The 15,977-nt window shown below is 38.0% G+C and overlaps 1 protein-coding gene and 1 long non-coding RNA gene across 2 annotated transcripts; both read right to left on the bottom strand.

Annotated features, from left to right (window-relative positions):
* Nucleotides 1-3,343: 3,343 nt before the first annotated feature.
* LOC124246022 (uncharacterized) lies at nucleotides 3,344-11,443 on the bottom strand. The gene is made up of 3 exons (XR_006890377.1): nucleotides 11,307-11,443; nucleotides 8,955-9,042; nucleotides 3,344-3,452 (listed from the first exon to the last, which is right to left on the bottom strand). It is a non-coding gene; the product is annotated as an uncharacterized LOC124246022 (long non-coding RNA).
* A 1,839-nt stretch (nucleotides 11,444-13,282) lies between these two features.
* On the bottom strand, nucleotides 13,283-15,833 carry NAP1L3 (nucleosome assembly protein 1 like 3). The gene has a single exon (XM_046673474.1). The coding sequence runs from the start codon at nucleotides 15,511-15,513 to the stop codon at nucleotides 14,104-14,106; it is 1,410 nt and encodes a 469-aa protein (XP_046529430.1). The 5' UTR covers nucleotides 15,514-15,833; the 3' UTR covers nucleotides 13,283-14,103.
* Between the last annotated feature and the right edge of the window lie 144 nt (nucleotides 15,834-15,977).

Below are 15,977 nucleotides of genomic sequence, written 5' to 3'. Positions count from 1 at the left end.
AATATTAGACAACAGGTAAAGACAGACTAATAGAGGGAACCTATACAAAAACAGAAAAAAACAATTTCAAGAAAAATGAAAGTTGTTAGTAACACTGTATTATATAATTGAAATATGCTAAGAGAGTAGAACCTAAATGTTCTTACCAAACACAAAATAAATAAATAACTATGTGACATAACGGATGTGTTAATTAACTAGAAGGTGGGAATCCTTTCACAATGTATACATATATCAAATGACCACGATGTACACTTTAAACATCTTACAACTTCATTTGTCAATTATATCTCAATAAAGCTGAAAAAAATAAAAATAAAAGTGGAAAAGGCAGCTGGCTTTTGAAGATGGAGGAAGGAGTTCATGAGCCAAGGCATACGAGTGTCTTCTAGAAGCTGGGACATCCAGCAAGGAAATGGAGACATCAGTTTGACAACCATGAGGAACTGAGTATTGCCAACAACCTAAATGAGCAAGGAAATTATTCTCCCCTAGAGTCTCCAGCAAGAAACCCAGCCCTGCAGACACCTTGACTTTAGCCATATGGACTTGTGACCTACAGAACTGTAAGATAATAAATTTGTGCTGTTTTAAGCTGCCAAATTTGCAGAAATTCAGTATGGTAGCAAGAAGAAAATAATGCACACCACTAGGGTGTGGAAAGTAGAGGAAGAAAGAGAAGGGAAATGTCACTCAGCTCCCTTCTGTCCAAGGAGATTCCCAAGCAGCAGATCCTTTAACTTAAGGAAAAAATGCAAATGGTATTGAGGGAAAGAAAATGAATGGCATTTGACTTGTCCTGAGTGAAGACTCTCAGTTATACATAAGTTTTAATTAGCTATGTAAATAGCACTAAAGTAGTGCTTTAAAAAAAGAGGGGGAGATACACAAACCATCTATATTTGGCTTTGAAATTGATCTTTATTATTATTAAAAGGAAGCAGATCTTCTACTCTATCCTCTTCTCTCTGAAAAGCCAACTGATAGTCAACAATTATGTCTGCTTTGAATTGGCTTAATATCATTAGTCATCAAGGAAATTCAAATCAACACCATAATTTGGAATTAAGAAGACAGATTATAACAAGTATTGGCAAAGATATGGAGAAATGGATCCCTCATTTCTTGCTGGTGGGGATGTAAAATGCTGCAGCCACTTTGGAAAACATTCTGGCACTTCCTCAAAAGGTTAAACAGAGAGTTATCACAAGCAATTTCATTCCTAGGTATATAACCAAGAGAAATGAATACATATGTCCACATGAATATTCATAGTAGCCTTATTCACAATAGCCAAAAACTGGAAACAATCCAAATGTCATCAACTACTGAATGGATAAACAAAATATGGTATATCCATACAATGGAGTATTATTTGGCCATTAAAAGGAGTGAAGTACTGATACATGTTACAATATAGATGAACCCTGTAAACATTATGCTAAGTGAAAGAAGAGTCGCAAAAAGCCACATTTAATATGAGTCCATTTATATGAAATTTCCAGAACAGACTAATAGAGATAGATAGATTAGTGGCTGCCCAGGACTGAAGGAAAGGGGAGCTGGGGAAAATGAGTAGTGATTGCTAATAGGTATAGGATTCCTTTAGGTGGTCATGAAACTGGTGATTGTGGTGATAGTCACACAACTCTATGATATACTAAAAACCACTGAATTGTATGCCTTAAAAGTAAATTGCAACGTCTGTGAATGAGATCTCAATAAAGCTGTTATTTCCAAAAGAAGGGCAAAATAATTACTTTTGAGGGTTGGAGGAGGGAGAGTAGTTCTTGATTTTTCCTCTGTGATCCTCTGGAGGGGAATGAGGGAGAGTAGAAAGGAGAAATGCTAGAGAGGAGAAATTACTTCAATATTATTTTAAATAGAAAGTCATAGACTTGTCTCAGGGATTTAGCAGCTGTAGAAAGCATAGCTTGTCAATTACTAACAAGAGAACTTAAAGTCTTATAGTGAAGAATGTAAAAAAACTATGAACTATGTTCAACATCCAAATTTATTCTATTCTTATCTCTATACTTGGGATGTTTGAATTTTTTTAGGCATTGTTTGCCTCTGAGGGTGCTTCTATTAACATATTTTGTGCCTTTATGAAGACAGTAGTCTCCCATGGATAGTCAGTTCCTCAGCCGGGATTTTCAGAACCAGATTCATTTAATTGGTAAATTTATCTCACCCAATTTAGAAGTAAAAACAATCCCCCTGCCTAAGACTTCTAATTCATCTTTACAGATTGTAGTACACTTAACTATGAAAAACACCGTATAGAAAAGGAGTAGCCAAGCCAAAACTGACTTAATCATCTGTCCAGGAAGCCAAAAGCAGGAGAACACGTGAAAAAGAGAAAAGAGGAGTTAAGGTAGACAAAGCTAGAGAGAAAGTAGAAACAGTAGAAAAAGTGAGAGAGAGAAGCTGAAACCAAGAGAGGCAGTTGAAAAGATGATTTAGCTCTGTCATTCAAAATCCTTTTGTTGCTTCACAGAAGGAAATTCACACACTCCACATACATCTGAAAAATCCAGACTGACAAATGTGCTATTACAATTGTTTTATCTGGCACATGGTGGCTAGATCAGTTGTGACAAGCGTGGAGTTTCTGCTGAAGGAAATAAGTTTTTCAACTTTCCCATTGGGAAAACAACAGGCCTTTGACTGGGAGATGAGAAGATACTCCTTTTTTCTCTAATCCTCGAGAACAATGGGAACCTTAGTCGCCTATAAAGGAGGAGGAGGTCAAGGGACTCCCATGTGGGAAATAAGTTTGGCACTTGCAACATACATGGCATCAGGGAGGACTGCCATTAAGGGACCCCTGTGCAGAGGCATAGACAACGGATCTCTGATGGTTAGTTTTAAATTTTCCTTTTTCTGTCTGATAATTCCCTTCTGCGAGTCCAAACCGTTAATAAAGTTTTGTTAAGCCTAAGAGTCAGATATTAACAATGTTTTAGGGAGTTACTTTTTAGTGTGATGTGTTAATTCTCAGTGTAATGCAGACTGGGGTAGGTGTAGGTGGCAGCAGCATGGAGAAGCGGTTGTGAGACAACACAATATGACCAGCATAAAAGTCTGAAGCACTTGCCCTAAGAAAGAACTGATAAGTGACAAGCAAACACACCTTTGGAACATATAACCAAGCATTCTCTAGTGTTTCTCAGAAATACTTGGGAAAGGAAACCAGGTGGAGACTAGGTTACTTGCTTAGGTTACTTAGGTAATTTGAGGGAAGGGAGGCTCAGGCTAGGTTGTTTGGGTATTAAAGGACAAAAGCAACCACTGAAGGTCAGAGAGGTTGGAAAAACTTGGTTTTATAGTATTAGTTACTTACCCAAAAAATGAAAAGGGAAAGTAGCATGGTTTTGTGATCCTCCCACTACCTCACTGTTGTGTGACCTTGGATGGTATTTAGTTGCAAAGAGTCCAAGATTTCTCACCTATGGAATGAGGAAGTAGATAATCTTTAACACTCTGTTAGTGTCAGCATTACTGGAATAAGTGTTTGGTATTAAGGTGATCACTGCTAAGGGAATAACACGTGTGTATGTTTTAAACACATTATTTTAAAAATTAGTCTCTGATATTGCATAGCTAAAATATGTGCCTGTACAACACCTTTACAATTGTTGATCTGTTTTCCGACTCAACAGCTCCACATAATTGTCTTTAATTCTAACATGCTCCTGTTTCTCCCACTACATTTTTTCTGATCCCAACAGTAAGTTCTTATCATTATCTAAGATTTAGAACAGCAAAAAACGTGAATATAAATTATCTAAGACCCCGTTACATACAGATAACCAGCATCAACATTTTTGTGTACTATACATAATTTACATAAATATGTGTATATTTCCATATTTTTGAGACTTTTTTTATTAAATTTACCTTAGCTATCTTTGAATGTCAGTATAGATCTATATTATTACTTTAAATGCCTTTACATTATCTACTGTATGAATAAACAATAACATAAATTGAATTCCATCTTTTGGGACATTTAAATTTTTTCAGAGATTTTAGTATTATGAGCAACACCAAAATGAACATTCTTTTTTCTTGAAGGGAACATTCTTATCATTGATTTTTGCTATTATTTCCTTGAGGTAAATTCCTTGAAGATTTTCTGGGTCAAAGAATATGCATATTTTTAAGGTTTTTGTTAAGTATTGCCAAATAGTACTCCAGAAAATGTGTACCATTTTACTTTTGCGCTTTCAGCATGTGACAGGGCATTTACTTCACATTATGGAACAACGATGGGCGTTCTTAAATTTTAATTTTGCCAGCAAAACAGGTAAGTAACAGTATCTCATTGTTATTTTAATTTTCATCTTTTTCATTAGTAGTGCAGGTGACCATTTTTCATATTTATTAGCCAAAAGGCTAACAGACATAAAATACATATTTTACTGAATTGCCTATTCATTTCTTTTACAAATAGTTTTCTCCTAAGTTTGTCATTCATCTTATACATTGTTTTGTAAATGGTGTTAGCATGGTTTTAAATTGAGAATATCAAGACAGATTCTAAAATTGAATGAGGTATGTCACCCAGTATTCTCTCTTCTACTTTTCCTTAGATACAAGATACCCTCAGGAAAAGTATCACAAGGCAGGTTGCTGGATAGAGAAAACAGGCCAAGTAAAGGATCTTAAACATCAACAAATTCTGATATTTTTAAAAATCACCAAATACATTTTTGGTGTATGAAAATTTTTTAATCTGCCCTGAGTATCAAAACTTTGACACTACTGCACTTTACTATACGCACTTTTTGTTTACAAAAAATTGATAATATTCGGACAATATAGAGACTTAAGCCATATTTAATATCAAATAAGTGTTTCTGTACCAAATAAAACAATTAAATATTCTCTTTTCAAATATAAATATTTTGATAATTGAGGTATGCCAATACCATTTGTAATCTCTTGCTTCCTCATGAAAATATCTTGAAATGGGTTAATACTTCTTCAAGCATGTAGTTTAATAGATAGCATTTGTTTTGTTGGGTCTTGAAAAGTTATTTTTATCACTAATAATTATACATGTGGGAATATTCAATAACACAAACTAAACAAACCTAAACACAACATTTGAAAAGATCTAACATTTCCAAAACTGCTGTTCAGAAAATCAGCCGGAGATTTCCCTAAAGTAGAGAAACTTTCTGATACTTTCCCGCATGTTGCTTAAAGATTGTTCCATTAGTATAGATCCAATTGCAATAAGTCAGGATTCATTTTCCTAAAGCCTCTTCATCTATACAGATTTTGAAAAATAGCTATGTTCTTTCCCTAGCTCTTTAGCCTAATTAAAACAGCTGTAGTCTTTGCAAAAAGAATTTCAAACAATTCACTGGCAACTCACTGATATGGTAATTATGCTGTGAAAATTCAACTTTTCCAATATTTAAAAGTATATTACACTTGTTGAAATGCTTTCCTTGCATCCTGAACCCAGCCGAAAATAACAAAAAAAAATTTTAAGTCATTTATTTATCCTGGTGCATTTTTTAAATGTCTTTCAACACAAAGACTGAAAAACTCTATTAAAACTTGGATTACACCTAAATAATTATAAGTAATGCATCTTCTTCCCATAATCTTTATTTTGTTATTGCATTTAAAGGGATGTTTTCCCTTAAAGCAAGACAGGTTGGTGTGAATTAATAACAATTTCAGCAGATCTAACATTGTGATATTTTACCTAAATTTGTATTTAGTGGTGACAGTTTAAGGAAAATACTACATGAGAGATTTTTACCTTCCTCAAATTTCATTTCATATGGGGTGCAGTAAATATGTTTTAAGTAGATGCTATCTGGTATGCCGTTCATTGCCTTTCACCTCTTGTGTTCTCTTAAACTTCTGCAAGCAACTCTTAAAAACAAATTCCCTGGCCAAAAGAACATTTTTAGAAACCATGGCAAGGAAATCACTGACCGGTCTTGTGTGTCCCTTGCTACTATCCTGGCCCAAACTAGAAGAGGTTGTGGAAAGCATTCCACAAGGGAAATAGTTTATAAATCCTTATCGTACATACAAATGGGCATCTGGGGTCTGGAAAAGGTCCAGTTGTATTCAACATTACCAAAAAAAAGAGTTTATGTCATAGACTTTTGGTCAGGCAACGGACTGGGTAGAGTACTGGCTCTTTGGAGGAATGGATAAAAATTCAAAATGACCTTGAAAGACTGAAGATACAGGGATGATGCAGGCAAGTAAGGTGCTTACCAGGAATCAGTGCAGAGCTATTGATGTGAGGAGGAAAAAACCAAAGAAAGAACAAGAACAGTTACATGAAATCCATGAAAGAAAGGGGTTTTTTTCCTTGAAAACAGACAGGCTTGGAAGAGGTAATACCAATTTTAACATCTTTATCATCATGATATTTTACTTGGAATTCCAAGTAAAACTCACTCATCTTAATTATAGCAATAACAATAATTATCATTTGAATGGTTACTTCATGCTAAACTATGTTACGTGTTTGATGAACAGTACCACATTTAAGCCTTACAATAATTCTATGAAGTAGTCAGGTAACAGTCCCATTTTAGAGATCTGAAAAAAGAGGATTAAAGGGCTTAAACGACGTGCATTAAGGTCACCCAGCCAATAAGTGGCAAAAGTGGGAGTCAATACGAAGTCTATTAGACTTCAAATCCATGCTTTCATCCCCTACAATGCCCAATTCCTGTAAATGTCCCTTTGGGTTCTGCTCGAGGATGCTGAGGAGTAAATCACTTTTTGAGCTTCTTTCCCTTCTTACATCTATTGATTTAAAAGCTGCTAACTACAGGAAAACAGGGAATAAAAATATAAGAAGTTGGAAAGGCAAAAGAAATCTTTACTAGTAATGGATCACCTTGCATTTAACTGAAATGTAAATTTACTAAGCCAGTTCTCATCACACCCCTGTGTATGATGAATATGACCTGGAGTCTAACCCCTACCCTGTGGTCTCACTAAGCTATAAACCCTGATAAAGTTACTCCACCATGAACTACAAGTAGATGCAGGGGGCACCACTGCTAGATAAGATGGAATTCTTATTTTTCCTCTATAGACGGGCATCCCCTTTGCCTCCAGGTTATACTTATTTCCTCTCAGCTGCTTCCCATGGGCCCTATCTGGTCTGGAATATGGACAAGGAAGGTGTTTCTCTAGGTGACATAGCATGCAGAGAGGTGGTATACATGGTAGAGAGGTGGTATAACAGAGCAGTTAAGAACATAGACTTGAGCCAGACTACCACGTTTAAGGCCTGGCTTTGTCACTTACCAGTTGTGTGATCTTGGACAAGTTACTTAACCTCTCAGTACCTCAGTCTCCCCACTTGTTAAATAGAGACAATAACTGTACCTACCTCATAAGGCTATAAGGATTACATGAATAATAATTTGTATATTCTTGGTGCGTAGCAAGCATTGCATAAGCACTTTCTATTGATACTATTAAGCTTTCAGATTTTAGGAAAGAAAACCTTGTAATTCGTTCTTTTGTCCCTACAGGAGGTTCTGGCCACAGGCAGTCCTGTTTCCTTTCCACCTGGTTTTATTCTCCAATAGAATAGTCACAGATCAGTGATTAACACGCTGGAATACTACTTAGCAAAACAAAGAACAACTTATTGATTCAGGTACAACTTGGATGGATTTTAAGGTTATTTTGCTAAGCGAAAACAGGCCAATCTCAAAAGGTTACATACTGTATAATTTCATTTATATAACCATCTGTATAATTTTTTCCTTTCAAGAATGGGAACAAATTAATGGTTTCCAGAAGTTAGGGACAGGAGGGAGGAGCTTAGTACGAGGGAGTTTCTTTGTGGTCATGGAACAGTTCTGAATCTTGATTGTAGTGGGAGTTCCATGAATCTAAACATGTGGTAAAACTGCATAGAGATACACACATGCACACATATACACAGGAATGCATGCAAAATCTGGCAAAATCTGAATGAGGTCTGTAGATGTCCCAATGTTAATGTCCTGGTTTGGTTATTGTATTACAGTCATGCAAGGTGTTACCATTAGGAGCAGTTGGGTGTAGGGTACACAGGACCTTTCTGTACTATTTTTGCAACTTTCTGTGAGTCTTTAATTGTCTCTAAATAAAAAGTCTTTTAAAATGTTGATTAAGGATGCTTTTACCAATAGACGAAGCTGGGCTAATTTACCTATTTGGCCAAAGCCAAATTCACCAAACTGTTATTTCAGGAATACTATTCAGTTAGGAGAACTGTTAATAAACTGAACACTACATACTCCCCTCTTGGAGATTCCCCTCTACATTGCTTTGTGGTTCTCAATCCTGCCTGTGCATCAGAATCATCTAAATAAAAAATAAAGGCAGAAATGATCTTCAAGTCAAAGAAATAGCCACAATTCCAAGCCACACATTGGAAAGAATATCTTCCAGTTACAATGAAATTTGAACCAAAAAAGTGCAGGACTCTGAGTGAACGCTTGCTTTCACAGGTCTCAGGCAGCAGACAGATTCCCTTAAGCCTTCAAGCCCTGAACATTTGATTTAGGTCTGTGGTAGACAGTCAAAGCAGCAAGAAATGATCTCTTAGGAAAACGGCTCGGTAACACAAAACAAAAGGGGAGCGGAAGTAAAGGAGAAATTATACCAGCAAATCATCTTCCTTTTCTGAGAGCCTCTGGAGACTGCTTCAATATGAGGAGAGAGACAAGCAACAAGCAACTCTACACATGCAGGCCAGTCAGTTGAGCAGAAATTAACTACAAGATCCCCACAGAACACCTCTAACTCTAAGGCATTTCAGTGAGTCATGCTGACCTACTGCTCATTCCAAAGCTGGCGATGATGAGGGCTGAGGAAGGAGAGACCACCATAAATCGAGGAGAGAAACGGCCTCCAGCAGAAGATATTACAATTTGGAGAGAGAATGATATGAGACAAACCTGAATTGAAGCTCCTGAGACGCTTAAGCTCATTTCCTCTGACATCTTCACACGTCACACTTCAGCAAACAGTTGGCCCCATTCAAAGCTGAAAAAAAGGGAGAAAGCCTAAGCATAGACAATTTAAAAATAAGCAGCAAAATAGCATAAGCAAAAGGCAGACAAAGGAAGAAGAAACTGAGGAACAGGATCTAAATATTTTTTAAAATTTTAACAATTTTAACAGGTAAACTTGAAAATTCTGCTGAAGGATGTAAACAAGATTTGATTAAATAGAAAGACATCTTATCCTTGGATAAGAAAACTGAATAATATGAAATTCCTGATTCTCTGTAAATGAATCTATAAATTCAAACAAACTCCAATCAAAATATCCATAGGCTTTGGGGCGGGAGCCTGAAAAAAAGTGATACGGCAGTTTATGTGGAAAAATAAATATATGAAAATATCAAAAAAAATCTTTAAAAATTTTATAAGGAATTATTCTCACCAGATAAAATGTATATGAGAAGTTTATATTTTAAAAGATTTATACTGGCGCAAGAATAACACTTCTGAACAGAACAGTCCAGAAATAGGTCCAAACACATTAGGGAATGGATTATATAATAAAGGCAGCAATCAATTACATTGGATATTCAATATTGAGTAAATGGTGTTAAAACAACTGGTTAGTTGCATTAAGAAAAAAAAGTGTTATAGCTGCCTCAATCTTTACATCAAAGCTATTCCAGAAAGATTAAAGCTGTAAATGAAACTATAAGAGTACTGTAAAAAAACATGAATAATTAAGAAAAATAATCTTGGTGTGGAAAGGTCTTTCTAAGCCATACTCAAAATCCATAATGAGAAAAAGATAAAGGTGACTATAGTAATATTAAAACTCTTTGGCAGGGAAAAAGAAAAAAACTGAACAAAATCAAAAGGGAAAGTGTTTCAAAATATGCAACATTTTTCCTTAAGCAAAGACAGCGCTTATAATTACTAATCAATTAGAAAAAGATGCTTCTAAACGAAGTGCTCATCATAAGAAACTGATGAAATAAATTATGGTATATCCATTCAATATATGTTTTAAAAAATGAGGTTTACGTGCATTAATATAGAAAGGGTCCCAAAATATACTAAATGAAAAGTGAAAGGGATAGAAGAGTAGCTATCATGTTAATAAAGATAAATATAGATATTTCTTTTTCACATAAACTGGGGCTATCCTTGGACGCAGAATTATTTAAAATAATATTTTGACTTTGTAGTATATTTTCCAAATTTTCTATAAAGAACATATTTCATAATCAGAAGAAGATGAAATAAAAGAATAAAGTGACAACTTTCAGTGATGCATAGTGAAAAAATTAATCACCTTACTTTACATAACTCATGAGTAACATATGAGAGAGACACTTACAGCAATAACTTTTATTAGCACCACAGAGGGAAATAACAGCTTCATTATGTTTATTTTTCTCTTTATAAATCCCTGCATCATGCAAAATTCAAAAGCATAATCTAGGAGACTTTGTTCTTGAAAATTCTTAACTCTATGCTATTTATCCAAGTTATAATATCTTGTAATGTACCAGAGCATAATAAGTAAGTCATTTTTATAGCACAATACTGAAGACACACCTGGTGCAAGTTGACTTAAACTCTTCCTACTTCTGAGCTGGAGGCAAGACACACACTAAAGCGTGTTTTTCCCCAAGTAGTTATCAGCTTCAGTGAAGAGTTCTGATAATTTTCCCAGTTATTCTCTAAAAGCTATATGACAAAAAGACACCATAAGGACTAAACTACCTAGCAATAAACAAAGATGCCTTAGAGAATTTGCTGTGTTCTGCATCTCTTGAACAAAAGTATACTTCTAAATGCTATGTGTTTTAATACTTAAATATTTCATTTTTTTAATTTAAAAAATATACTCTACGAAAAACACACAACATAAAATTTAAAGCAATGCCTAAGCGTATAGAAGTTGTTATACTGCAGGTTGTCCTAATACATGTGCCGGTGGACACAAACATCTCATCAAGTGAGAGTTTATACTTTTTTTCAAGAGCCTGCAATTCCATTTCAAAACCGGCTTCTAATCACACGGCCCTGAAGCTTTTTGAGGGCAAGGACACCAGTATCGCTAGACCTCGGCAGAATGGGGCATTTGAATCATTTGACTATCTGTGTTGTCATTTCTTCACTTAACTCAACAGTTTCTTCCATTGCCTCTTCAGCAGCCTCTGCTGCTACTTACGAAAGCCCCTCATTACTGGGTCGGCCATGTTAAAGGAAAAGAGCAAACTTTTAGAGTGACTACCGCGGAGGCTCAGTGCCCAATTCAGGATGGGAAGAACTCACAAAGGATGAGGTGGCGAAGACAGCAGCGGAGGAAGAGGTGACGACCTCCTCGATCAGGTTCGGGGCAGAGAAGGGGGCAGCCGTCCTCAGCCCTGAATCACAGCAAAAGGAAAGAGCGCACTAGAAAAAAAGCGCGGAAGAAGACCCCGTAAAAGCTTTTCTCACGCCCCTGCCCCTTGCCCGTGAGCTTCGTTCCCAGTCGGCTCATCATTCATTGGCTGAGCAAGTGTGATGGACAAAACTGCAGTCCAACAAATATGCGAGCCCAACGAGTTTCCCGGCTTTATCCACCTTCCACTAGCCTAGGTGGTTGAAGCATCTCCCACAGACCGCTTGCGTTTCTTGAATTCCAGCTTTACTGATTCAAAAATCCTTGGCACCTGGCCCCCCACCCCCCGCCGCCGCTTAAACTGAAAAGGTAAAAATACCAGTAAGCTGTCTTTCCAATTAGCTTCTTACACGCACTCAACTTGAACTCACCTTTTGATTTAAGCCAAGAATTTGTGATAAAACCTATTCAAGAGACAGACTGGGAGGAAATACACCAATCTGTGTATAGGGCATATCTTCCTGTAGTGTGCTTCTGAATGATTTTTATTTTCTGCATTTCTGCTATTTTGCAAATATTCTATAATGACATGAGTTCCTTTAATATTGAAAAATATACAGCTGGAAGGGGCTAAATACTTTAGTAGGTGTTCTAAGATGCAATAAGGATGTTGCAGTCCATGTAGAAGTTTTAAGGTCTCTGCCATCCGTGATGTATGGCAAAGCACAGTATGTATCCGATTTGGGAACCTCTGAAGCAGTGAGCCAGTACACGCTATTATAGTCGTCGTTTTGGCCCTGGTGTATAAGTAAATCTGCGGCCATACTCATTCTTGATGGATGCAAAAATCTCAGAAATAAAACAAAGGCACTCTCAAAATTGCTGTGGTATTGCTAAAAGCAATAATTTGCTTCCTGATTTTGTATAAATTATAACAACCTAAATATCCAAACATAGGTGATTGACTAACATAGTATGTCATGGGTTGTAATATTTTTACATTCATAGACACGGAGGGGAAATTGTTGTTAAGCAGGGATAAAAGCAAGATACTAAACTATATATGGTGGGATTTGGGAAGACTATTAGGTAATTTTATGCCTCGAGACCCAGAGATTCCCAGTCTTCCTCCTGCCACAGCTCCTTCCTTTAAGGTCTTGAAGGAAAATATATGTGGGCGGGGAAATGGCAAATGTGAAATAAGGTACCACTTTATTATTTGTTGTATGTGCCTTTGTGCCCAGTGCAAAGCTCTCTGGTAAACTGAGTTTAAGGGGCCTCCACCTCACACTAACTTCAAACCCAAATCTCAGGATCTAATTACCCTGTAACCAGCTGCATGGTGCAGAAGAGGTAAGAACATGATGTCATCTATAAGAAAAAATGAGCCACATTTGAGAGTGTGACCTCCTCCCAAGTCAGGATGGAGGGTGGCCCTGGGTCATTTACCCATCCTACTCATGGAAGTGAAAGCAACAGCTTATATAGATGTCTTTTCAGGGTGAGGTACTCCTCCCTTCCCCTTCCTCTTCTTCCCCATCCCCACGCAGTGCCACCCTCCTCCTGCCCTCTCCCTTCCTTCTCTCACCCACCTTTTTCTCTTTCCACCCTCCTCCCCTTTCCTTCACCTCATTCCCCTCCCCTCCCTCTTCTCTCTCTCTCCCCACTTTCACTTCTCCCACCCTTCTCCCCTTTCCCTCCTCCTCCCTCCTTCTCCCCTGTCCCATTTCTCTCCAATCACTTGAATGTGTATGCTCCAAAGAAGTGCTAAGATCTGAGAAATATATCAGAATGTTAATAATAGTTACCTTTTTTTAAAAATTCCCCTTTTACTCAGTATTTTCTACTTTTTCTATAATAGGCCCACTTTTTATAATTAGGAGGAAATGCTAGATTTTCAAAGTAAGATGCACTTTATTTGACATTTATTTATTTTAGGTTGCAATAGAAGAACATAAAGTGATCATTTTCAGTGAAAGGCAAATTAGAACATACACAAAGAAAACATGGTTAGTAACTTGAGTTTACAATTACACAGTATAAGATGAGAAAACATATTAAGTACTATGTCATATTAACACCTTGGCAGTAAACAATAACTTCATTATGATTAAATTCATAGACCACTATGTCACATAAACAAGCTCACAGTCATATCATATATGGTCTTGATGGACATTCTTAAATGTATGCTAATCTTTTTTCAAGCAATTAAATTTCACAATGCACTGTTCTAGTTAGTATAAGTACTGTATTTCTATAACAAAGTAATGAAGGCACAGCTACTGCAAGCATATTTAAACCCTAAATTTTCAGGGCCGGAAAAAGAAAAAAAAAACACTTGCATTGATACTTCAGGAACTTTGGTTTTTTTTTCAAGCAACTATTTGTCTCAGTTAACAATTCTGACAGTTTTCATAGCTATATGCTGGTAGGAACATGACAGAGACTTCACAAAAATCAAAACTCTGTAGCACCAAACTAACATGCTTTAGATAACTGACAGCAGTTTACATATTTTGAAGAATATTACACTACAACAGGCTAGATAGAATAAACTGATACTTAAGACACTTTTAGACAATGTTTTAACTACCAAGAAAATACAAAAACACCAGACTGTAAGGAATACTACTGTTGAGGTTATAGGGCAGGACCCCCACCCCCACCCCGACAGTGCCATATAAACCTGCTTCATTCTGCATGAAGTTTTGAGATTCTTAAAAATTCTTTCAGAGGGCCTATTTTTTATTTTCGATATTTTCTGTTTCTGTAATGTTTACCATCAACATAGGTACCGTTGACTTCTCCTGTATAGTAATAGACTGATTTCAAGATGACATTATCATGTAAAATTTGACCAATTTCAAAGTCCTCATCAAGGATAGCATCTTCTCGTGGTTCTAGCTTTCCGATTTGGGGAATCTCAGGAGGGCTAAAGAAATTGAAGAATGATGCAGTAGAAACCACTCTTGGCTGCATTTCAATTTCTCCAGTAGCAGCTGTGTGACTCTGGGTGGTTGTCACAGTAACATCTTTTCCTCTCCTCCAATCTATCTTACAGCCTTTGCAATCTTGGATTTCCCATCCCCAAGAGAAGAAGGGATCATCGTGATCTGGTTTCGACTTTATTACATATGTCTTGGTCAGCACCTCATCTCTGAAGTACGGATTGGGTAGAAAACAAAATTCAAATGTGTAACTTATAGGCTGGCCAGGTTTTGAGAACTTCAGGCTAACATCTGACAAGAACTTCAAAATAGGCTCGTCATACTTCTGAATCATGGGCCCGAGCTTGTCAACATTCTTTAAAACAGTCAGCCAGTAGTCAGGAATGCCTTTAGGATCTTCGTTTTTAGGCTTTCCCTTCCGAGCTCTTTTAAGATTCACTCTTTCTTGAGGCCTGACTTCAGGAACTCTTTTAGGAGCCTCTTTCACTCCAGTCCTTGCCTTAGCCTCTGTTGCCTTAGGCTGTTCTTTGCTTCCTGACATTGCCTGGGGGACTTCTTTAGGATCTTCTTTTACTCCAGGCTTTCCCTCCAGAAAATCTTTAGACTCTGCTTTTTCTTCAGTCTTTGCCTCAGGAATGTCGTTAGGAACCTCATTTTCTCCAGGCGTTTCTTCGGGTTTTTCTTGAGGGTCGTCTTCTTCCTCACCTTCTAAGGCAGGCATTTCACTAGGGCTGTCTTCCTGCACCTCCTCGTCACTGCTGAACACCTCATCCTCCGAATTCCACTCACATTCTTCTTCTGTAGGTTCATATTCTGCATTGATGATTTGAAATCGCCGATCATAGAGAGGCTTACTGAGTTCTGCATACTTTCTTTCGAGATCGTGAATTGCCTTTAAGAACTGAGCGTCTACCTTGTCACATTCATCTTGAATATTTCGGAGCGCCTGCACACGATTTCTAACTGCCGGGGGCAGCCGATCCAAGAAATTTTTACCCGACGGAGCCCGTCGCACCGTTCTGGAAGGCCCAGATACCCTCTTCTTTCTATATAAGCGGCCGCGGCTACTGCTGCTGCCACTAGTGCTTCTGCTCGAGCTACTGCTGTCAGACTCTTCCCCAGTATCACTAGAGGAGTTAGCCATCATCTCTTCAGCAAACCCCTGGGCGGCAGGTTCCGAGACCACCTTAAGATCCGCTTCTGCCATTTTGCAAGCCTGCAAACCTCTTAAGGTGGTGACTACCGCTGAGACCGCGCGCCCAGAGATGGGCAGAAAATGACTCACGGATGCATGGGTGGCGGCGGCGGTCCAGGCTGAGGAGGTGGCAGCGGCGGAGGCAGCAGTAGCGAGGGGCGGGGCTGGGCTGCGGCGATCGCGCTAAGGTGACAGCGGCAGCGGAGGCCTGGGCGAGAGCGGCGATGGCAAGGCCTCTCCAGGCTGCAGCTGTGGCGGAGAGAGGCGCGCCGCAGCCCAAGAGCGCGGTGCGAGACCCCAAAGTTCTCTTCGCAGTTTAGATCGCCGGCCCCCTCCCCTCGCAGTCAGACCTCCCGTTAATTTAGTTCCCAGTGTGCCTTTAGCTCGCACCTCATTTGCTGGGCAAGCTTGATTGACAGCCCCTAAGCCCAATGAATGACCAAACGCACCGCCCCCTTCAGGCTCCGCCCGCCTTC

The sequence above is a fragment of the Equus quagga genome, chromosome 10 (assembly GCF_021613505.1).
Source record: "Equus quagga isolate Etosha38 chromosome 10, UCLA_HA_Equagga_1.0, whole genome shotgun sequence".
Lineage (NCBI taxonomy): Eukaryota > Metazoa > Chordata > Mammalia > Perissodactyla > Equidae > Equus > Equus quagga.
Note: the sequence above shows the minus strand (reverse complement) of the source record. Positions and strands in the feature narration are given on the sequence as shown.

Bases quoted from the DNA above. Each gene is read 5' to 3' on its own strand.
- NAP1L3 (XM_046673474.1), bottom strand. From the start codon at position 15,513: ATGGCAGAAGCGGATCTTAAGGTGGTCTCGGAACCTGCCGCCCAGGGG.